The following is a 25,741-nucleotide window of genomic DNA, read 5'->3' as shown; positions in this document are numbered from 1 at the left end:
TAACCATGGAGTCATATCTCCTCCCTGGATAGGATCTACAGTCAGACATAAAGAAGCTTTAACTCTAAGATCACTGCAGACTTGTAACTCAGTAGTACTCACTGTTCTGGCTATGGTTCAATATGTAAAATGCAAGAAAATGGGTCAGAGAACAAGGAAATGATAGATATAGTGGGCACCTCCCCAAGTGCAAGGTTGTGCCACACTAGAGATCGCTGAGGTAGTTCCAAGTAAAGATGACACGTTGCTACAGCACAATCCAGTGCCATGAAGAAGTATTAACTCAGCCCCTGGGAACAGTTCTATCCACTTCATCTGTCTTAATTACTGGGTCTAATTAACTCCAACAAAATAGTGCCATTTGGTATGGTTACAGTGCTTTATAGGCAAGCCTGGAGATCCCTGTGGTGCACATGATAGGTGTGGATTCTCATACTGGCAAAGCTCAGCTCCCCAGCGTGTGCAGTGGGCAGCTGCTGCCATTAACATCGTTGTCTGTTATGGTGACCAAAGAAACTTTTAACTCCACTCTTCCTCCAACTGTGTCAGCATTTTATCTTATTGTCTGCCAAAGGAAAGTTTAACTCCAATTTTAATCCCCTTGCCTTTGCCTTTACAGACTCTGAATTGCCATGACACTACATATTCCCCAGGTCTCTGAAAAAGCTGGGATGGAATACATTTGTTCAAGTGTGCCAGTGCAGAGATGAGTCTGACTAAATGAAGAAGGTTTCATATTTCGATAGCAATGAAACCCTGCATTCTGGTGGATGCTGCCTTCCTGTCCTTTCCAAAACCTCAGCCTCACCTCCCCAAACCTACTCTGCAGTCTCCCTCTAAGCCAAGGCTAAATGCTATTCACAAAGGGGAACTTCGTAAATTTGGAGTGAAAATAGACATGAAATCTGCCACCAAATGGCGTGACCTTTCTCTGGGCAGCATCAGCCTTTTTGGTTTTTTCCTATGCTGTCTCTGTGCTCAACATCATCTCACAGACCTGCCTCTTCTCTGTCAAATCATTTTATCAGTTTTTGTAGTGAAAGAAGTATCTGCCAGAGAAACAGGAAAATGGTGTCTGCTTATGCACTGGGGACAACAGCAAACTTGGAAAGCAAACCTATGTTAAATGAATAAAATGGAGGAATGACTTTCTTGTTCCTCTTCTGTTTTTATAAGGCCTTCAGAATCTCAGCTCTGCAGGACTGAGACTGTCTATTGCTGTATTTACACAGCAGCTAATTAATTTCTGGCTGGATTCTGCTCTTGACTTCTGGCTACTACTGGAATTAGATTACCATAATAACAGCAATTAGGATGTTCTCCTTCCAACAGACTGGATAGCTTCAGACACTTGATCTGACCTATTCAAAAGTTGGACATCGGAAAGATCTGAAAATGACATTTTTGAGAACAAAGAATAAAAAAGATACTTTGCAACTGTGTGTCTAATTTCAGCTCATTACTCTCTCATCATCTTTTATCCTTTGCATTTTCATACTTGTAAAGGAAAAGATTTGCTGCCATACGAAGTCAGTAACAAATCACTTGCACTACTGGTGAAATTCTCTCTCTGTTCTTATTTCTTTGTAGCACAAATGCAGAATAATTGGGGGTTTGGACCGTACAAAAATAATACCATCCTATAAGATCAGCTATGCTTGTGTAAACTGAATGCCAAACAACAGCATATAATCTGTCATGCAAATCACTGATGCTTCATGAATAACCTGTAAAGAAGAAAAAAACCTCAAAGGGATCAAATCTAATGAAGTCAGTTCTCAAAGAGAAGCCTGTGATACCTCCTCCATGCAAAATCTATACATGAGAATAATCCCAAGATCCTTAGATCAGAAAAAAAAATTAGAACTGGTGTGAGCACTATTTGTTACAGTTTGCCTAAAACTTGTAACACTATGCAAAGGCTAAACATTTTTATTAACTTAAATTGGAAGAAAATCCAGAATGAAATTATGAACTTGATATCAGAATTTAGTACAGTTTTGTTTCCAAGGCATGTCAGTTTGGCACAGCGTAGCCCTGATCTCAGCAGCTGTGGAGAACTGTGCTTTGTGATGTCCTTTCCTCCCTCACCAAGAGTGACAGCAGCCTGTCACGTGCCAGTGTTCTTCCAGGGTATTCATAGAGACACACAGCTGCTTTGCTCTTCTCTAGCAAAAGCCACTGCTGTGGAAACTGCTGTCCCCTCTGCATTCTCCATGTCACAGCAGCAGCCTCCCAGCTGAACTGTCCTGGGCAAGGATCAAGGGAGAAGAGAAGGCAGCAGGGTGTGAGCTGGTGTCCTCACAGGGCTGCTGGGTTCTACTGCAGAGGAGGTGACAGCACTGCTGGAGAGCAGCAACGCTGCCCAGCAGCAGCTGCAGCTCCACACATCCCCTGGGAAGATACAGGAGGCATCCAGCTCCACAGGGAGGGGCTGAACAGCCGTTCTGAACACTCAGGGAAAAGGAATGTAAAGTGGATGCTCCAGTATTGGTCTTCTGTTAGAGAATGGAGATATGACATGCTTATTTTCTGAAATTAAGCTGATGGGTGTGGCTGCGTATATTTGGGAATGCATTAGGTGGGTAAAACCAGAAGCAGTATCTTGGATGAGCTAATCTTTTTATCACAGGAGCAATCCTTTTGCAAACAATGTTGGACTAGTTCATTGCTTCTTGATTGGATGCAGAAAGGAATCAACTTTGTAACACAAAATATGCTGCTTCAGGAGATTAATACTAAATTGGATCAGGGAAAGATTGCAATCACAGCCCTGGACATTACGTATGAACAGATGGTAGCCTATGTTAATAACTTGGAAGGCGAGAGTGGCAGAGCAGAATGCAATGCATTTTAATGAACTCCATTAAAACCAGGAGAATCAACTGTGGCCATATTCAAGGACTTGCTTCTAATCTTATAGAATTCAAAGCAAAAAGTTTTATTACCATTAACAACTGAGTTAAACTCAGTTTCTAGAATATCTATGGGAAGAATCAATGATTTAAAAAGTAGCAGAGCTGGAAAGAGAAACAGAATACTGATCTATATTTTATGACTAAATTTACTGAGATTCCTGTTTAGGATTGAGAGTGAAAATGTGTATATTTATAATATTTTATATTAATTTCAATTTTTATTAATTATTATTTATCCACAGGAACTTTTTCACTATTGATTCTGGGAATTACTTAGAATATCTAATGACAAGAATGGCATTTACTCTACTCAGAAAGACAGTATCCACAGCAACACAGAGATGAGACCATATTCGGGGACAGGTTTGGAATAGACAGAAAGAGTGAAGTGCCTTCTAATGAATTCTCTATATCACTCTCTGCAGAATTAGGATTAATGTTAACATTAATATTTGTTTTAAAGTCCTGATTCAGCCCTACCACCCACACTTCATATATTGTATAATTAACTCTTCCTCAAGAGCTTCCTGTTCTATCCTTTACAATCAAGAAACAAACCGTGGCTTGATCTGAAGACACCTTTGAGTGATCAGCATGCTCTACTTAGCAAGTAGAGTGAATTATGTTTCGTGAATTATCTTGTTGCAGTACAGAATGTTTATAGTTCAATGACTAAAGCACTACGAGCGTTGGGGTGCTCAGGGATGTCTGTGTGCAGACTAAAGCTACACAGTCGAGGTTATGAAACAAGTTATGAAGCAAGTAGTGGCTGTTGGAAATTCTTAGTAAACTGTGCTAACTGTATGTAAATTCAATCCCAACACTGAGTTGCTGAACAGCAATTTTCTGGTAGCTGTTCTCCAAATAGGAGGTTGTTTCACCAGCAAAATGTTCTAACCCAAAACAGTGGCTTTCATTTGGTTTTCATGCTTCTCAGCTCTTGGAAGCTTTTGCCTTCATTGATCACTCTCAAAGGATAATCTCCTGCCTGACATCAGCTTTCTCAGACTTGTGTTTTTGGTTCATTCTGACATGACCACATAACATCACTTTCAAACATTAGTTTGAACATCTCTTCTACCTGTATCTTAGATTTCTCATCTTCTTTCATTCTACATATTATATTTACCTTCCTTCCTTTCTTCCTGTCTTTTTCCTCTGCTGTGTTTAGTATGCAAGTTCCACATTCAAATAACATAACAGAATAAACTAACATAACAGCAGATGAACAAAATAGTTCTTCCATCAAGAGACACTCTAGTAATTCATCTTTTTTCTGTTTTTCTTTGTCATCATAAAAATCTACCATACCATCAAAGCCATTCTGGACAAAATAATATAGAAATGATCTTCAAATATTCATTTTGTTTAAACTTTTATGTCTGTTGAATTGTATTATTTTTTAAGTCCAACCTCATACTTCTTTTTCACCCTGTCAGACTTGCTCTGTAATTAGTAGCAGACTTGACTAAAGACAATGGTAGTTTCATGCAGGTATTTTTACTTGGTTTTCTGCAGTAACCATATTTTAATGAGTAGGTTTGAAGCCATTAGTTGAAGACTGTCTGCTATATAGAAAAAAATGTATATTTTAGCAATGGTTAACCACAGTAATATCATAGGGGATAAAATGAAATTGCATTTGATTCTGTTGGAACTAGAATGAATACAACCTCCTTTTGAGCACAAAAAGATTTAATTATAGTGTGTGCTTTCTCCATAATTTCATTCTGTAAATGTTTCTTACAGCCAGGTTACCAATTTTCAGCTAGTAAGAAAATATGGAGTGTCTAAAATGCTCTCCAGCAAGGATATTTGTGGTTCTTCGGACACTTATGATTTTTGTCAGAAGTAGGTAATAAGAAATAGCATTTCAAGTCACAGTTCTTTTGTCTTCTTCTTCCACAGATGACTTCATATACTCACACTGCAATGATTTCCTTCCTTTACAACACTTCTTTTTCATTAATCTGTGAAACATCTAAAACAAGTACTCCAGAAAGCTCTTACCACACGCAGAAATCTGATGCCAGGTGTCACTTACAGTGGAAATCAGTCTTAGTGAACTCTCTAGAGTAACTAATAGTTTGTTCTAATTACCTTCCAGAGCATATTTCATATCCTGGGCAAACAGAGTCCACATGATTTCAGCACTGATTTTCCCCATGTTCAACTCTTGAGGGAACCTGCAATCAATCACATGACATCAGTTCACCTGCTGTTAGAAATTATGCTTACAGCTGCACAGCAGAAAGGCAAATATTTCCACAAAATAATTCCTCTAGTATGCACTTGCTGTATTTTATATTTTGTACAATTATATAAACCATCAAATCTTCAAATACAAACTTCTTCAGTGCAGAGGCCTGAGTAAGTAATTAGTTGAACGTTGCACAAATTCCCTCACATGACATTTTAAATCAAGAACCATCCATCTATCTTGCAGATGACTCCTCAACTTCAGATAAATCAGATGGCTTATGAAAAATCTGATACAGCTGGCTCAGATGTTTAGCAGCTACAGCTTTTCTTTAATTCCCTTATTACACTGGAAAACAGTGAAGCTGTCTGTGAAGCTATAATGGTTTTTACTAGTTGAATCCAATTCACTGTCTGAAGACTTCCACTTTGAAGTATGGATAAAGCACTAAAGAATATAACAGGTAGTGAAATGCAGATTTTAATTCAGAATTTTAGTTTTGGTTTTATGCTTCATGTCATCTTAAAGAAACAGTCCTTTTTAGACACATTCTGCAGCTATCAATTAAATGTTTTTTCCACAACTTTTTCATAGGTCCCATCTGCTCCTTATTCTATGTAGAAGTTATAACCTTTCAGTTACCATCTTCACTGTTAGCTATGAGAAAAAGCTGACATTTATGTGATAGACACTATGTTTTATGTCACATTTTAAAGAAGAGTTATTTGTCTTGAAAAAAAGAGCCGTTCTTAGTGCAGGTGTGGGATGTTCTCAGAAGCAGATCACGCCAGGTCATGCAGCTGAAGAGCAGAAAGTACATCACAGAACCACTGAGTGTTAAATCAGTTGTTTACACCACAGGGTGCAGTGAGAGCCACACAGATACACTCACAGTTCACCGGGAACACATAAAGTAAGGAAATTCTCATACTCATGAGAAAATACACTCTGTGACTTTTGTCTTGAGTTTATTACACCATTTTACACGAGCAGAGAATTTGATCCAAAGTAGTGCTTTTATTAAAGCACTAATGAGATTCAGAAAATATTCTGTAATAATTTTTGTAAAAGTGTAAGAATTTTTAAAGCTCTTGCTGACAAAGAAAGAGTGAGAATTATGTGCAACTTTATAGTGGTAGCAGTATGATCTAATTAATGTATACTTTCTAGGCACATATTTGACCCTGATAATATCTGCAAAGAAAAAGTACTTAAACAGCTCATTAGCTCAGTCACTTTAATAGGAGGCAATTGCTATCTCAGTTCACTGAGCCTTCTTTGTGCTAATGGCTGCTCAACTAAGGAACTCTGTATTAATTCTGTTAACACAAAATTAATTACTGCTCAAAAGCTGAAATACAACTCAGCTGCCTTAATTTCTTAAACTTCAGTCCAGTCTGAGTGCTCTCTTAGCACCAGACTTGAACTTTGGCAGTGTTACTCTGAGGGAGTATTTGACAGATGATTTAACATTGACATTGTCTTTTGACCCTAATACAAAGCTGGCCATGAAGCAAGGCTGGGTCTGATAAAAATGCATTTTTTTGATTAGTGGGATATATATGTGTATGCATTTTAATTTGTGAAAACACATGCGCACACACACACAAACTTCAATTATCTGTGTTGTATAAATTACTGTAGTTCAACACAGTGTCCTGGATTCATCCTACCTGACTTCACTTAGACAAAGTCTAAAATCGATAGACTTGTCTTTTGCCAACTATTTCAGAATTTGGTCCCTAAGCAGCAAAATATCAGAGAAATTTCCCACGCCAAACTCTACAAATTGCATTTTCTAATCTTTGTAAGCCACGTATTATCACATTTCTCAGCAAAGAAAAAGGATGACCAGAAGAGTGCTCTGTTAGTTATTCTTTTTGCTCTTGATACTGTTATTTGTTCCATAGGCTGTAATTTCCCCAATTTCTATGTCATTCTTAGAACAACACCATAAAATCTCAGTTTATCTCGAACAGTTAGGTTGTCCCTACATGCTGATATCCATGTATTTCCAAAAAGACTAAACTGCATATAAAAGGCAGCCACTTGTGGATGTCTTCTCTCTATTGATTTTAATTAAGTAAAAATTTAGTGAAAACTGTTCTTGGTGGCTAGTTCTAACAAAGGGCTATATATAAAACCACAGATCAATGGAGCAAAATTGAACTCAAATGAAAATGAAAAGAATCAATGTATAAGCAAAACATAAATAAACCCCCAAAGCATTTATCCCAGGTAGTGCTGCATGTCTCCAGTTAAACCCTGAAATAAGAAAATCCTATCATGACAATTAAAAATGCTTTTTCTTAATTTGTGCTGTCAGATCTTCAGTCTGCTACATTTTGAGAATATCAAATCCCTGAAGCTCAGAGGCACATTCTCAGAATAGCTCATATTCCATACTTGGATGGTTCAATCTCATCCAGGTACTAAATCTCACTGGTCCTGTGGGTGAATACATTCATTTTTGTGCTGTGCTTGCAGCAAGAGGTTAGATTACACCATCTGTGGAGTGCTGGCCATGGTCACTGCTTCACTAACCCTTAAGACAAAAGTTCTACCTGACTTCGGAAAATATGTATTTTACTTAAACTATGAGCAAAGAGTTCATTTATTCTTACTTTTTGTGCTCTATTCTCCACCTAGCCAAAGTTTTCATTTTTTACAAAGTAACATTCCTTTTCTTGAAGAAAACATAACACGTAAGACAGACACTTTGCACTACAAAACTAATAGTATAACTAATCTGGTCTTTCAGTACTACATGAGCAAATGACAGTGTATGTTGTGAAAAAACAGAGCACAGCTTTGTTTTGCAGGATAATTTTCACAAGTTCAATGAAAGAATTGATATTCATATGTTTCCACAGAATAAAGCGTAACTGATAATGGAAAATATCACTGAATCAAGACACAAAACATGTCAGATACACTCTCCACCATCAAAGAAACATTCTAGAGTCAGCCTGACACAGCCCAATTCCTGATACAGTGTACCCTGACTTTTTTAATCTTCTTTCCATAATTTTTTCCCCACTGACATACCTTTCATAACTCACTGACTCACAGGTTGCTGTTTCTGCAATACAAGTTACTATCCTTAATTTCACGGATTTATCAAACATCCTAGCTCCTGAAGCATGAGGAAATCTGCTCCCACAGATTTCACCAGCCAGTAATTTCCATGCTGTGGAATGGGGAGGGAGTGTGTGGAACACAGTGTGATCACAGAGAAAACAGATCCTTACATTGCAAAGATCTAAGGATCAGTAAAGAACAAATTGAAAAGTCCCACTAGAGCTGTCTTGTTTCTTAAATTTGTGCTACAATAGCAACTTGACTATTCTGGGCATATATGCAAGAAAAAAAAATATGTGCAGAGGCACAAAGTTTAGATTTTGCTTTCAAAATGCACAAGCATGTTTCAGGTGAAGATTTTGGTTTTGATTTGTTGTTCCTTTTATTAAAATAACTCTTTTATTTTGATAGCAATTTCTTCTGTCTCACAGCCTGTCCAATGTATATTTACAAGTGACAGGAAGCCCTAGATTTGCTTGTGAATCAGATTTCAAACACATTTTACATTGTTCAACTACTTGAATGAGAATTTCACACTTTAAATACCAGACCATGTTCTTCCCCTCAAACCTGTCGAGTTTCTTATGTCATATAAGAACTGCAGCTTCCTCCCATACTCCCACTGGATGGTCTGATCTGGTCTGTCAGTGGCTGCAGTGCTTGCTGAGGCAATCATGTCATGTTTCATTTGGATTCATAATCTGATACAGTTCAAACTACTGTATCACAGCATAATTTTTGCCTCTAAGGTAGATATAAAAATAGGGTTTCCAAAAATGGTTGAGGAAAAGAATTCTGAGCAATATTATAAAATTGTGAAAACTCCTATCAGAATGCTTGGAGGTCTCCTGAGGGTCTTCAGTTACCTCATTTCTAAAATAGATTTCAAATGGATGTAGGCCTGAACATTTCACTGAGACACTCCATGGCCATGTATTCCTGATAAGGAATCATAGTTTTGTGATATTCTTAAGTATTCAGCTTATATTTCCTTTTCATTCATTTTAATCTATTTTCTTTTCTGGGGTAAGCAAAGAGGAAGAGGCTGTAATTTGTTCTCAATAGTTTTTACGAGCTGCTTTTGTTTTAGGAGAAGCTTTTTTTTAAAAAAAGGTATCCAAAGCAACTGAATAGTTTTGCAATTTTTTTCCCCTCACAGCCTCTTCATCTTTTGCTCCTCATGTCTCCTACTTCTCAAAGACATGTTATTCCCTGTGCTCACTCTTCCACTTACAAACAACAGTGAAAATGGGAGAGAAGTCAGAGACACCAGCTCTCTCCCTTAAACTGCCCCAATTCTGTCCACTCCTGATTCTCTTTTCACATCTTACACAATCACTCAGCTGTACTTTAGGGCACCTACTAATCCCCTTAGAAGAACTCTGTTATTTATCCCTTTACTTTCTCCCTCGCATTTGTATAAAAATATAGCTAGAACAACTTTTTAAGATAATTAACCCCCAATTACACTTGTTTAATTTCAATGAAGAGACTGAAATGAAATGCATGTGTGTATTTGTTTCAGTTACATGTTTTATAATAAGTGTATTTGTTACACAGCTGTCAGACAAAAAGTTAATGGAGGAACTAAGTTGTACTACTAAGTTGTAAAAATCAGAAGGCAAATAAATATCTTCCAGGAGGTTTCTTTGTTGATTATATTTCAAGTCCATAAATAATATGGTATCTTTTATCAACAAATAAACACATCTCAATGTGCAGAGTGCCTTCAGTATCTACACTACACTGGCTAAAAGAAACAAGCTTATTCCTGCTCCCCTTCAGACCATTCAGCTAAATGCAACCACAGACACCTCTATTACTTTTTCTGTCATAATACAGCTGTAGGTTTTGATTTTAACTTTTGCATAAGTCATTACAGCCAGACTGTGCCCAGATTTTCTGTCTCTCTGTAAAACAGCTCTGAAGAGCTAAAGGAGCTAAAACATTTCCCTGGGGCCTCATCACGTTGCATTTCAATTAATGCTACGCCAGTTTCTGCAGCTGTAAGACGTGAAACGTGTTCCTTTGCACTCCTATATATTTTGTGTTCAAACCCAGCACTCTGTCTCCTCCTTCTATATTTATTGATTGGCTCTCTCTTTTCTACTACTGCATCAACCTTAAGTTATTTGACTTGTCTTGGTTATTGATTGTACCTCCCTCATCTGTTACATTGTCAATTCTGAGTAGTCAACTTCAATCTCTAGGATATTGCTCTCCATTTTATAATTTTCAAGTCAGTGTGGCTAGGTTTTCTCCCTAGCCAATTGTAAATCTGGAGAGGTTCTTTTTGTGAAGTTCATTATTCTGTTACAAATAAATCCCTAAAACTCATACCTGAAAGACTCTCAGCATGATTTGAACACTATGTGCATAAAGATACTACAATAACATTAATGCCATCACACCTTTTTACTGAACTTTCCCTTCTACCCATTTTGTTCTCTTGCATGGTATTTTGCTACTCAGCTTTTTGGGATGGTTCATATACCACCTGTCTTTAGTGTTCCCAAAACAAAAGGTTCTCTTTCCATTATCAGAGCACTAAGTTTTTATCAAACTATGCCAATGTTATATTCTGCATAAAACCCTCTAGCTAGATTCTATTTAAAATTACAAGTCCTGATTCAAGTGTATTTCCTGTCCTTATTTTAATAAAGCCATGATTCTTAATTTTTCATGAGGAATTAATTACTTACTGGTTCAAGATTGGTGTATATGCTGTTTTATCTTCATCTATAATGGTGACCATCAGAGTAATAAGCTGTGCCCAGAAATCCAAATTCTTTGTTGTTGGTCCCTGTTCTTCTTTAGGAACTTCTTGTTTCTTACTCTGTTAAAACAAGATTGAATATATTTTTACTAGAGCAATTAGAAAAAATATTATGGATTTTCACCTACAGACTGTTACTTGGCCAAGAAGTGTGATATGCTAAGAATCTTCAGAAATTTTAGAAAAAGACTGGTTATCCAACTCAGAGTAGATTTGATGGAGTACTGTACTTGACTGTGGACAAATATTAAAAAACATAGACAGTGCAAAGACTGTCACATCAGCAAAGAAGATCAATAAAGGCTTTATTTTTGGTGTATGTCTACACTTTAATTAAGTACATTCTTAAATTCTTTGTTGTGCTGAAACAGAGTGCAGGTAAAATTTTCTGCTGAGGCAGAACTTATACTCTACACAATAAAGAACAAATCAATGCTGAAGAGTATTTAATGTTTTGTTTTGAATTATACACTGAGAATATTCAGCCTAACAGCTGCTATGCTGTATGGTCTAAATGCAGAAGCATTTCCCTTTATTTTATTGGGAATTTTGTATTTTTTAGTTTAATTGAAATGTGCACTTACAGCTAGCTTTTGCATCTACAGTTTTCATTTATGAATTCTTAGCCTACAATTTCATAGACAAAGTATTTTGCAGTTCTTTACTTGACAGAAGGGTCAGATTCCTTACTAATGTCCAATAAATAACTTCACTGCAGAGACCCAAAGATGAAAATAAATATTTCTAGTTCTGTATGGATACACACATACATACACACATAATTTTTGCCTCTTCTACACAGCTGTCTGAGATAGAAAGGGGTCTCAGCTAGTAAGTCAGAAAGAACATATGCCTATGATCCTGCAAATTTAAACATATATTCCCTGTACTTTTCATTCCTAGTCCATATATGACCACTTCAATGGATCCTGTATCTTTTTGAATAGACATAACACTGTATCGGTGTCATGGTGAATTAATTAAATGTAATTTTAACCTCAATTAACTTTTATCTATTAACGGCATTTAAAATGGCAGAAAGGGAATTTCAACAGCACTTAATTGAAATTGTTTCTGTGGCCACTGTGGAATATTTTAGAAAAGTGTCATTAATCACACAGCTACATACTCAGTTGCACTACAAATGGTACCACTTCAAATGTCTAAAGCAACCGAAATAAAGCTCAGGTACAGGGGAGGATGGGCCTCGTGTCACTGGCAATTAAAAACATGTGCTAAGGAGAGTGCTTTTCAAAACAGAAATGAACATTGGAGCATTAATATCACTCACAAGGGCTTTCATTGGTGTACATTATATTTTTTTATTAGAAGGCCTTGTTTCTATATCAAAGATTTATGTCTGATATACCATCTTTTTCTGAGAGGTTTGTGCATGTTTAAATCAAACCAACTGAAAGGCAGCTGTAGAGGACAAAGCCACTTCACATTTTTCTCAGCATCTTATACAAAAACTATATTGCACAGAAAACAACCTGCAGTGAGTGACATGTAGCTTAGAGAGCTTTTCATGACCGTGAATGTGAATCACAGAATGTGAAATCCATTTTTTTAATAGAGATAGTAAAAAGTAACTAATTTACAAAGTAGTAGTTGCATAAGGAGGTTCTTTCTACAAAAATTCTCTGAAACATATATCTCTCAAAAATCAATATGGTCCTTTCAAAAGCCCCAGAGAAGGTATTTTTAAAATAGTCTCACATTAACAGATGGAGTTGTGTGCCTTGAAATAAAAGTGCATACTCTGCCCATGCCCAGTGGTAATTTCAATTCTTTATCCTAAAGTCTAACTAGTGTATTAGAAACACTCAGAATCGTTCAAGCTGTTTTTACACTGTTAGCATAGTTGGCATTGTTAGTTGTTTTATGTGGTTTCTAGCAACAGATACCTTCATGGAAGCATTATAGAAACATAGAACACCCTGAGCTGGAAGGGACCCACAAGGATCATTGAGTCCAACTCCTGGCCTTGCGCAGGGCAACCCCAAAAAAATCACACCTTGTGTCTGACAGCATTGTCCAAATGCTTCTCCAACTCTGGCAGGTTTGGTGCAGTGCCATTATAATGGGGTAAAACAATGCTGGAAATCTGATTGCATTGAGTAGTTGCAGGGTTGAAAAAAACAACAGAAGAAAGTTCCATTTTGGAATAAAAAATAACTTGAGAACAAGCTATTTTCATATAGAAAAAAAATTTTCAGTGGTGTAGTGTGTTTGACTTCGAAATATTTCTATTGACATGACTGAGAGGAACAGTAAACAGCATAACACTGTAGAAGAAGTGAGTGGAGGTACAACACCATATAGTTATACTTGCATTTTAACATTTTCATAACTAAATGAAACACTTTTTAGAGGCACTGCAAGTTTGATTTCCAAACTGCTTTGCTGAAGTCAGCTTTGGTGACATGGGTTCATCATCAGTGTGTTGTGAACAGTCAGAAAGAACTGTTAGTATAGTCGGCATTGTTATTTGTTTTACATGGTTTTTACTAGATAAAAGAGCAAGTTTTTCCTTCACTGTGATCTCAAAAAACTGAAAAACCAAGCAATTATCTCCTCTAATTTTGTAACTGTGATCATAACTCGTGTCTCAATCCTGTGATTTAGTCCCACATCCAACCAATTCTCCATGATATGCATCCTCTCACTTTAGGAAATAATACCATACACATCTACTTAGTACAGAGTATTTACAGGCTATGCAGAAGTTGTGTAAAGGGGCTTTAAAATGCCAAGATTAGATTAGGTTGTACAGAGGCAAAATATACACTTACAATAGCTTACAGATCGAATTTCTGGAGTATAACCATAGCTAACTGTGTGGCCTATTAAGTGGAAAAAGCTTATCTTGGTAATAGTAACAGTCTTTTTTCACTCTAGTTATATTCATTAGAAGAAACTGCCAGTATAAGAATATGAACTAATACCTGATATACCCAATTAGTACCATGTTGGCACAAATACAGTGAGAAGATATATGAGCCACTAAATGCTGCGTATCATTGCAGAGGATATTAACAATACTGAGAATTTTTTAAAAATAAAACTGCAAAGGTCAAGAGGAAGAGAAAATCTCAATATATCGAGGTGACAAAATCATTAATTAAACAGAAGCTATTCATGATTCTTGACTTTTGAAAAGAATCATTTTGTGAAGTGTCCTGTCTTTTGTTTTTGTGAAACCACTTAAAATATCTTGACATCACTTGGGAGGCAGTGCTGGCCCATGCACAGATCCATGAAATGCCATAAGATGTCTTGTACTTAAAAGCTCAACAACTGGCCAAAGGCAAAACAGTGATATTCCTGAGAGGCTTCTGCTGGCAGATCAAACAGACAATAATACCAGATGATGTCTTATCATCAAGACATGTCAATACAGGTTTTTAAACACTCATGTTAATTGACTTGGCTACTTCTTGAATTTAGGATCACTCTAAAGTTGTAGCAAACACCCAATAAGAAAAATATCTTTAGAGAAAAGTCATGTTATTCACTAAAGATTTACAAACACGGGAAATAGATTCTATGTGTTTTTTTTTTAATGTAACATCTAAACTAGGTGATTTATAACTCTTTGTCTTGTGACAGAAGATACCAAAATCTGAAAGAGGAAGTAAGAGCAATTTTTCATAGGATATGTATCAAAACAAATTCTTGACTTGCACTAAACCATGTTTTCTCAGCTTCCTTTTACTATATATATGAATATATATATATATGACTATATATATGTATTTGCATATATGAACTGAATTCAGTTCATATATAGAGGGATATATGTTCAAATATATATCAGTTCAAATACAGAGGGATTTTTCCAAGTTCAAGTAAAAAAAAAAGGGTAAACTGTTGACAAGCAAACATATTTTATACTCTGAAACACTGACTGAAGGTGGAGAAAGCAACTGCAGGCACGGTGGGAAGCAGAATTAAAATCTACATCTGTATTACCCTGAGACAAATCTGTAAAGGCTGATCTGAGGTACACAGGCCTTTCAACTTCTCTCATCATTGATTTTACCAGTTTGTAGAATGAATGTCTGGGTTTATATTGCTTTGTTTTTATTTTGTTATGTTATGTTATGTGCAATCAATACATGTTAGTATCTGTGTGACTTTGATAAATCCAATCCTATGATATCAGAAACTTATCTATGGCTGTCTAATACCCCAAGCTACATTTCAGAATATAATATTTTCTATATAAAGAGTGATAGAGTGAAAACTGAATGGAAACCAGCAGAGTAGCCCTGATTAGCACGAGGTTACAGAGGGCTATTTTATACATCAGTCTTAGATGACGAAATATTAACTGTACTTCGGTATTTTTAAACTGCTTAGTTAATATTACTTTATTTGGAAGATGTTAAGAATCCCCAGGGAATATACAATATGCATTATATATCAAACATACACATATATAGACATTTACATATCGCATCTCTTTTTAGAATTTTACATAATTTTTATTTCTTTTTCTGTTTTTATGTACGTAAAATAATGAAAACCAGAAACTATTTGCAGACACTCAACATGCATTCAAAACCTGTGAGAAATTTCCCTGAGCAATGCTGTTGCACAGTACCTAACTCCTAAAGTGTTTTCTTGTTTGAAACTGAATCCCTATTCATAGAATCATTATAGAATCATAGAATTGTTTGGGTTGGAAGGGACATCAAAGATCATCTCGTTCCACTCTCCTGTAAGTTGAGTCAGCAAGTTATCAAAGTGCTTCCAAAACTACTTTTTCAAGACTTTTTTTTTTTCCACATGGGGAGACTAAACACTTCACTCAGATCAGTGTTAATTAAAAAGAGAGAATACTGCATCAGCTACAAAAGGAACTAGGTAGTTCCTCATCAGAGGGCTTTGTCTCGAACAATGAGGACAGTAATATACATGTCAGTGAGACTGTCAGGCTGTCATGTTTTACTCTCTGTAGTACTCATTTGTATTTTGCCATCAGCTGTTCCTTGTATTCTGGTGTGGAACGGTAGTATGATATTTTTGCATACTGCTAACATTTGCAGTGCTTCACCCCAGGAAATATAGTTGTTCCCCAGGGTGATATTTTGCTGCAAGACATTAGCTTTATAACAGTGATTGTGTGTCTGACACAAAGGTAGAGGGTAATAAAAAGAGAGGCTGCCAAGCATATTTTGTAATTTACTTGTTGTGCTTCTTATAGTGATAAATTCCCCAAAACTCCAGCCTGGGCACCCTCAAGGTCGTCGTTCATCGTTTTGTTTTCACCCCAAAAATCAAACAATGACACACATCCAGACATTAAACATACTTTCTAGAGATACTGTGGCAGGCATCTCTGAGAGTTTCAGGTTGCAGACAAAAGCAAAGGCAGGTGATGGTTGACATGAGTTACACAGAGATCTACACCCTGAGCACGCCGTGGGCCTGGGCAGGACAGCAGCTGCCAGGCTTTCCCCTGAGAGAGAGCAGGTGCTGACCTACATATGAACCATTTCTCGTTGCTTTGGGGTTCATTGGTTTCAGTTCTCAGCACTCACAGCTCAAACCTCAGCTGTGCAGCTAAAACATGAGCCTCCTGTGCTACACCTCCACGGTGGGATGAACTGCCTCTGAGAGGAGGAGACCTCATCTGATGGGGAGGTAGGCAGAGAGAGGAGAATGGGTAATAAAGAAGGCTTAAGGGTGGAATATGGTGTAGTTGGACTAAGGGGTTTGGACACAAAGCTAATGAAATGTTAATTAAAATATTGGTTACTGCTTCATTATTATAACAGTGGTACCACAAGCCACAAGTCACCTGGATTCACTGGAAAACCTCCAGAGCTATAGAGGTTTGAACAAGCTGTATACTCAGCTGTTCCTAAAAGCAAATGTACATGTGGCTATATTGATAGGAAACTGTAAGAGGATAATGGTGAACACAGTTCCCTTGTACAACACTAGAGTTGATGCAGAATTCACATAGTAATTTGAATTATTTTACTCATCTCTCTATTAAAGCTAGACTAATTATATTTCTCAGAATTGCCTCCCACCTGCTGTGAAACAAAGTTTTGTCTGGCATTAAGATTATATATGATTGTTGTTTGATTACTGCTAGCAATTAATTATTTTGAATGCAATCTATTTATTTGTATTTTAAATTTGGGGTTTTTTACAAATCTTCACTGCAGTTTCTTGCACTGCCTAATGATTGTAATTCTATAGACACTTGTCTGCTTAATGTTTCTATGTAAAACCACTCCTGCTGGAGATATTGTGAAAAAGAACACAAGAAACATAGAAATACAGTGAAATGCAGTTAATTCAGTTTTCCAACTGAATGAATGCTTGTGGATTTTTTATTTATTTATTTTTTTATTTTATTTCAGGAGTTCATATCTTTAAGTAGATATCTTTATCCTATATTAAGGAGTTATCTGTAAGTAGAGTTGGGTGAGAGAAAAATAATAAAATGACATTGCCTATCCTGCTTCAAAAAAGAAATTTGGAGAGGACCATCACTTAAATGTGTTTTACATTCGCTACCAAACAGAAGGACTATAATATCCCTGCATCTTAAAACCATCTTTTAAAATAGACAGGCTAAACTGTTTTATGAATTCAGAGAAAAAAACCAGTGAATTTTTTGACTACAGATAAGCTTTTGCAGGTGTTACAACGCTTTGCAGAAGTAAGACCACTTTTAGCTGTTTACTAAAATTGTTGGAATCTGCTGATGAACTGCAGACTTATGTAATACCCCGTGTAGCAGCACTTCATATTATATTTAACAGACAAGATCAAATTGCTGCAGAGTAAACATTAGCAAGAAAACAGAGCAGTTTCTGATGTAAATAGATGTGATGCCTGAAGCTGCTCCTTCTACTACTTTATACTCCTACTCAGTTTATAATATAATCTGTTGTAGGATAAACACATCCACGAGCACTAAGGGTGTGGAGTGCTCATGGTGCTGGTGAGAAATTTGTATGTTCAAAGCTACAGATAAGTTTTCTCACATAACAGGAATCCAACATTAGAAAATAAATTCTTGTTTCAGAAAAGTTGAATAAACAGCATATACTACCTTTCCTGAAATATAGTTATTAATATTTTGGATTCAAATAAAATGTACTTTCAGATGAAATTTGATGTCTTATATCAATAGTATGAGTGTTCCTGTTAATTATATACTACACAGAAAATGTGCTTTTGTCAAACAAATAATCCTATTCAAGGATGGAATAGTCACTGTAATACCATTTTTTCAGTGTACCATCCAGAAAGAAAATTCAAGAAACAAGAGGTAATGTGATAAAGCAGTGATGCTCCTTTAAGACAGTTCTTAATTTTAATGTTATAGAATGAACTCTGGCCATATAGTAGGAAAAAAATAAGCCACATTCTCAAAGATTTTGAATCACATTTGGAATACAACAAATGCTATAATTATTTTGCATTGACAGTTCAACCTGACAGACTAATATTAAGAATTGTTTTAGAATTATCATCTGCTTTCTTAAAGTTGTTACTAAAGCTTGGATCCAAGTATGCATCATATGTGTTAAAATATAAGGCTGGAAATACAGTATATAATTTTCAGCAAATTATAATATTTTTTTTTTCTAAAGCTGCTGAAGTAAAATATTAGATCTTCAAAAATTATTTTCCAGTTACAGATCCTAAATGAAAAGTAATCAATCTAATGTCATCTTCCCTAAAACCACTGGACAATTTTACAGTCATATCTGATGCGATGACTCAATTATGAGTTAACATGCTTGTTTTGAAACTCAGCTTGGTAAACATTTTCGAGTTCATAGCTATTTGTGGGTGTATTTATAATATATTGCTCCTTCAACCATAAATAAAATGAAAACAACCTGAGAGCTCTGATATGAAGGAACACTGGAAGGCTTTCTATTCACTTAAGGTAAATTAACAATACTGAATGAGCAAGAAACAAGTTCATATTGACCTTACCTGATCCACTAATTGGGAGTAGAGATCATAGCAATTGTCAAAAATGTATTTATAAGTTGAGTCCAGGCAAGCTCTTACACAGTCTTTCACCACTGTACTGGCTCGAGGTGGGCTCTGCAATTCCAGGACCTAATAAAATATTTGGTAAATGGTAGAATGTCAGCATTATATGGAACACAGCAAATCCAATCATTGAACGTAGTTCTGTCACACAGGATGAAAAGCTTTGAAATATAATAAAATAAAAAAAAATTAAAATTGTTTTGACTTAAGATGATCTTGGTTCAAAAATGCATTAAAACACATGCTTAAGTTAGGCAAGCAGATTGTATCACTAAGTTTTATTTGAATGAAATTACTCATATGTTGAAAGAGACGCCAGGGTTTACACCTTTACATCTTAGGGTTTGCATCCTGAAAGTTCTTTGATTATTTAGGAAATATTAAACCATATAATTACATGCTTTCCTCTGAATATCAGCCAAATAGCACTTTAATTTTTAGAGCAAGGGTTCAGCTTTTCCCTCCACTTTAGGATACATTAATTTCAACTTTAACTTAAGGGATTATTTTAATTCTCTTCGTGTAGTGCCTAATACAGTAAAATCACATACTATTACAACAACTGTTGTTTTGTGTTTCTGTTTTTTCATTCAGTAACATTAATAAGTATCATTCCATTCACTTTGATATCAACCTTTGGAGTTACTAAGGCAATAGAGTTATCAGACCTATTTTGCTGTTTGACTTCTGATTTTATGATATTACTAAGAAAACATTATTCTATGTGATACATGTTCCTAAGGAGTTTAACTGAGTTTGCTTTATGTGGTTCAATTTTAAACTCATTAAAAAGATGTTTGTTTTCTTCAGGAGATGTAACAATATAGTTAAAAAAGGAAAATACTGTTGTTTATTTTTTTAAATAATGGTTTTTATCATATTGTGAATACAAAGTATGAATAAAATTACTTTCCTTCAATGATCATCAGTAACCTGAAAGATTTAAATTAAAATCAAAGCAGATTAATTGATTAAAATATTAACTAGAGTATGATTGTCCTGGAAAATAAAAGGTAACAGCTTTTAATTTTTTTTTTTTTTAATCTGGAGTCATTGTGCAAATAAAGGACAATACCTTCATCCGAAAAAAAGTAATGCTGGTAAGCAGGTCCACAGTTGATTTAAGATCCTGGAGTCTTTCAGAATTGCTGGCAGGAAAATTATCCTGGTGAATCAGGAAGAGAGGAAGAGTGTAAAATTCTGGTTACAGGTAAGACCCTTGAACAACTAGTTAAAAACCCTCTAGGAAAACTAAGATGCTGCTTGGAAGGATTAGAGGTGTTCCCATGTTACCTGAATTCTGCCTGTGAGGAAGTCAGTGACAAGTATCCCTTTGACATGACTAGGAACATTTTTTATAATGCTCCTATATTTGTAATATCAAGATTCAAACTAGTGTTATATTTCCAAAACATGAATGGAGTAAAAAAATACTACAAAAAGACTGGAAACTGTGCTAATTTAAATAATTTATCAGTTTTCATGGTACATGCATCACTTGTGGGCATAAATGCAGTAGTAATCTTAGTGAAGAAATAATACATATAATTTTTGCTATGATCTCTGGGTTAACAGACGGATGGGAAGTAGTGTTATTTAAATGGGTTCCTACTAATGCAACATGGGCCAAACAACCTCATGCTACGATATTATCTGGATAGCATTCCTCAAAATTAAAAGGTATTGCAATGAATATTGCTGCACGAAGGACATGGTCTTAAAAACTGAGTCTGTGCAACCTCTACTCCCCCTCTAATGCCTTTAAATATTCCATTTCTCCTCCAGTTTCAGAAAGCAGGCCAGATGAACAGAGAAATCCTTGACTTGGAAGCTGTCATTCCTAGAAGCTGAGAGAGCCATGGCTGATGGAGCCCTAACTGCTCATGTGTTCTCCAAAAGTTTCATGATCCAGCGGAACAGAAAAGGAGAGGGGGTTTAGAACTGTGTGGTACCTGGCAGGTACCCAGTGCCTGCTTTCCTGGAGGGCTGGCTTTGGAGCACACCTCGGTGGACAGAGATTCCATGAGGCAAAGAAGAAACTGAAATTCCTATCATGTAGAAAAATGCAAAGACGAGTCTTTTTCAACATTACTGGGATCTTAGGATGGAGGTTGTAGCAAAGACATCAGTCTGAGTCTCTCAAATAAATACAGCAGGAACTGCACTTTGCAATACCTGAGTCAGTGAAGGTAATTCCCAGATGAATTAACTTAATTATAGACTAATTATAGACTAATTTAATCAAAGTTGTTGAATCATATTCTTTCTTGAATGTCTGCTCATCCCTTGACCCATTCTTACCTTTTGGAAAAAAATTACTAAGTTTTTATTTTCTTTCCTTTTTTACCCCCCCTTTTTTTTTCCCTTTACTTTTTTTTTTTCAAATTACAAAAAATATTGTTGTTAAGCTGCTTGAATTCTGTAAATTTTTGTTCCAAAGAATTTGGTGTCTCATATCAGCTCTAGATAGAATACATTGTACATACCCTGTATTTGGATAAATCAATCCTCAGAGAATTGTGCAGTTGATCCAGCAGTTTTATGAACTTTTCTCTCTGGAAAAAGAAAACAAGAACAGATTTTGCAGGTTCCTGTAACTGGTGGGGTTTCAGAAAGCTGCTTTTCACTTTTAACTTATTTGAAAATCAGTTTGCTTTCCATTGTTTCAGATATGCTTACACTCTTGAAGAAAGCACTTCCCCCTCTCTGCTCATTTACAGCAGAATTTGGCATAAAAGTATGACTGAAAATTATACTTCAGAAACAGTGACTTTTGTAGGAATAGGCTAAGTAATACTAATACTGTGCTGACATAGTTTTCTGTCTCAAATGTGGAGATTAAATTGTTATCATGACAGGTGAAGGTGCAGTGAAAATATTTTGCTGTGAGATATCCAACTGAGTAGTAACACTAATGAGAGTTTCTAAGTACCATATTAGAACGTATTCCATAGTCTGCTGCACAAAAGTGTGCAGAAATCCTCGCCAGCCTATGTGAAAGCAGCAGACTTCTGGAAGTAGCAAGATCTGATACCTCTCAGGATGAACTGATTGTATCCACACCCTCCCCCGAATATGATCAGCAGTAATTTGAAAATAGTCTTTGTGCACTGTCTCTCATCAGTGGAGTACTAACCTACACCAAGAGCCACTAATTTGGCACAGTTCCCTTAAGGGATCAATCAAAAGGGAACTTTTTGTCATGTTATAAATCTGTACTGAAATATTCAGTCAGCCAAATCATTCCCAGCTGTAGCCTGAGGACTTGAATTTGAGATGTTCTTTTTGATGAATGATATGCAGCTATTCACTAACAAATGCCTTTTGACCCAAGAGAGAAAAATAATCTAATATTTTGCCTATAAGTCAATTGTCTGAAAAAAGAGCTCCAAATCTCTATTAGTGATGCTTACTACTCTTTTTCCACCCATCTGTTGAACTATGAATTGGATTGGAATTGCGTCAAAGTTAAACTGGCATTAACATCAGAGAAAGAACTTAATCTCTGAGGATAAAAGTAGTTCTGATCATTAGAAAAATGGAAAAAAAAAAGAATAAAAAAATCCAGCAGAAACATTCTAAATTTCAAAAGTTGCATCAAACTCAAAGGTCTAATAGAGCTTGAACATTGAAAGAGAAGCCTGGTTTCAACAACAGTATGGAGTCATTCCATAAAAACCCATCAATCAGTTCTAAAAGGAAAACCTGAGTAAGAACAAAGAAATATTGTACTGTCATGGTAATACAATAATTGAATCACAGATGTTCTAATATCGATTTTTGACCATAAAATGTTTTCCTTTAAAGTGAAGGAGCCAGGTTAATATTCCTCTTTCAAAGCAAATCTCTAGCAGCAGGAGACAAAGTTCCAGTTCAAGAACAAGCTATCTCCAAACCAAAAACCCAGCCCTGACTAAATTTATATGTGGGCATTTCCATCAGATTGAAAAAAGAAAAATCAATTGATATTGAGAGTAAATATTTCTCTAAAAAATTACTGTGTAGACTTGAAAATAATGACAAGGGAATTCTTAAAAATTTTTTTTACTGGCTTATGACATCCCTTAAATTTCAAAATATATTGTCACTACTACTTTAGGAGTATTTAGAACTAACTGTTGGACTATTTATGGCTGTAAGCAGCAGCATCAGATCCTGAGCATATTCAGAATTCAGTAATAATAATGGAAATCAATCTTTGGTGTGTTTACTACACAAAGTGAATTTAGGGACATAAGTTCTATCGCAAAGGTACTTGTTCAGGAAATACAAACTAATGTTTAATTTCATGTATTTGAGGTCCTGTATGATAAAAGTGTGCTATTCTTAATACACTGTTTGTTACAACCCAAAACTTGTTTTAGCATCCAGAGCAAATATTCTTTGCAAAACTAAAAATTTACACATTTTTCCAGGCAGGAATTGCGTTTATTTACTGATGATAATCTGATAATTATGTTTCTGACTTCTGATGGAAAGACAAAAGCAAAGCCAAAATTAAGTCTTTCTTGGTTTACTCATCCAAATGTATAATTTCATAATGTTGTCTTGAAAATCCTAAAATTCATAATGTCTCCACTATTCTAATACTGGAGAAGAGCACTAGTACCTCTATCACTACTTCAAACAACTGTAATTTGTGTTTAATAAATTTCAATTATGATTAATATTTTATGTCAATAAATGGTATTTTATGAAAACTATTAAATCAAAAATACCTTTGATATCAGCCTCAAAAAAAAAAAAAAAAAAAAAAAGAGAAGACTAGAATTCTATTAAAAAAGAAAGTCCACTTACCCCAAAGTTAGTAGCAGCAAAGCGATCTGAGGCAGATACATTAGTTGCTGCTGTGGTATGAGCATAGAAAGCATTTATATTGGCCAACAATGTGCTCATAACTGCTGGAACACCAGGGCACATATATTTAGAAGACAGACAGGAAAAGTGCCTGCAATTCAAATAAATCAACAGTTATTAAAGGTGGCAAGGAATCTGCTCGTTTTCTCACCACAATTTCTTTTCAGCTCCAATGATGTAACTTTCAAGCTACCTCATGGAAAATTGTGCAGATGCATATGAGGAAAATCCAGACATGTTTGATACAATTGCTCCTTGCTGCACACTGATATTTTCAAATTGAACACATCAAATTCGCATTTGGTTCTTACCCTGTTAATCCTAAACAAAAAACCATGATTTAACGATCTTAATTACTGTTAAGCAAAATGTTCATTACTAACAAAAACTTAAAACCAAAAAAAAAGAAAACAACTTATCAACATAAAAAGCCACAGAGATCTACAGCATAAAAGGATTTAATTTTTGCCAACAAAAAGACTCAAGCATTTTAGTGTAGCTTTTATTTTAGAGTACATTATTGATGAAAGCAACTTCTGGGTTCACCTTAATTTGATTTAGGTCATAACTGAAACTGTTCCACTTTGATTCAGGGCAGTAAAATTTAGGTAATCAGTTTGTTAAACCCAAAGCAGCCCAAACCAGAGTTGCAATGTAGCAGCAGCACTGTTTACTTGTTTAACACAGCAGCAGATGCGGGATTGTAGCATACAAAGAGTTTACAACACAAGAAAACACGAGAGATATAAGATAGGTGAAAGATCTAACACATGAGGAGAGTGAAAACATAAATTCCTAATGTCAGGATTTATAGCTAGGCAGGACTGGGAAGGACATAAAGGGATAAAGAGTAAATGTACATAGATAGGGAAGAGAATGAAGGCGATTAGGCAGAGAAGATGACGGTGAAAATGAGTTTACAGTCCTACAGAAAAGGATGAAGAAACTCCAGTCACTCTGGAGCTCTCTCTATGACTGAAGGTCCTGATTTGGCCACATGCTCCTCTTAGCTGGAGACTCTGGTTCCTCTCTCCTGTTTTTCCTCAGGAGCATAAGGCAGAGCAGTGTGCTGGGCCTGAACCACCTGGGCACTAGTGCCCTTCCAAGAAAAAAATTAACACAAGGTACGACTGAACTCCGTCCTGCTGGACTTACGCCAAGTACCCTTTACTGCTGTCACTGCCCATATCATCTTTCAAGACATCATTTAAGATTATTTTCATCTTGGATTTGGATTCCTGTTCCTAAAGCTATAAAAAATGAGTTCTTCATACTTTCTTCCAAGCCTGCACACAAACTCACTCTACCTGCATTATTCTTTCTGATACCTGCCCATTGTCTCAGCAGTCCTCTAAATTGCTGCAATCTGCTATTATGACTGACCCTACTAATTATATTCCTGCTTTCTGATGTTCCAGGGCTGCAGAAACTTGCTTCTGCTGAAGAGACAACAGTATTTTGTTGCCAACAAGTCCTCCATGTCACTTACTCAGTATATTTGCAGATGCCTTAAGTGTATTTGTAGATGCCTCTTTCATAACCCTTTGGGGAAATCTGCAATTTTCCATCTACCAAACAACTCTTGTTCTGTTAGCCTATAGATTTAAAAGGGAAATTAGGGGGAATGGAGTGAATCACAAGGCAGCATCACATGAAGTATCTCTTGCTTCTGCTTTTCCAGTACTCCTGTCTCAGTTCACAGACTTTTACTACAGATGCCCATCTATAGATTCAGAAATGGGCGTAAAAGATGCCCTGGGCTGTAGGTCACTCACACCACTCTTCCATTTAGCTGGCAAAGGAGACATCTCAACTGTAGTGCACTTCAGAAATCTGTGTCGGGTCAGAGATGTGTTAAAAAAGAAAATT

The 25,741-nt window shown here is 35.9% G+C and overlaps 1 protein-coding gene across 6 annotated transcripts in view; it reads right to left on the bottom strand.

The window, feature by feature from the left end:
- The window catches only part of UNC13C (unc-13 homolog C), a 144,074-nt gene that overhangs the window by 47,049 nt on the left and 71,284 nt on the right, over window positions 1-25,741 (bottom strand). For all 6 annotated transcript variants that reach the window (XM_032700018.1, XM_032700021.1, XM_032700019.1 and 3 more), the window contains 6 exons: window positions 23,813-23,963; window positions 21,502-21,570; window positions 20,091-20,180; window positions 18,953-19,081; window positions 10,902-11,035; window positions 5,019-5,104 (listed from right to left, as the gene is read on the bottom strand). In XM_032700018.1, the coding sequence (XP_032555909.1) occupies window positions 5,019-5,104; window positions 10,902-11,035; window positions 18,953-19,081; window positions 20,091-20,180; window positions 21,502-21,570; window positions 23,813-23,963 (659 nt within the window). The remainder of the gene's footprint in view (window positions 1-5,018; window positions 5,105-10,901; window positions 11,036-18,952; window positions 19,082-20,090; window positions 20,181-21,501; window positions 21,571-23,812; window positions 23,964-25,741) is intronic.

Source organism: Chiroxiphia lanceolata, chromosome 12, assembly GCF_009829145.1.
Source record: "Chiroxiphia lanceolata isolate bChiLan1 chromosome 12, bChiLan1.pri, whole genome shotgun sequence".
NCBI classification, from domain to species: Eukaryota; Metazoa; Chordata; class Aves; order Passeriformes; family Pipridae; genus Chiroxiphia; species Chiroxiphia lanceolata.
Note: the sequence above shows the minus strand (reverse complement) of the source record. Positions and strands in the feature narration are given on the sequence as shown.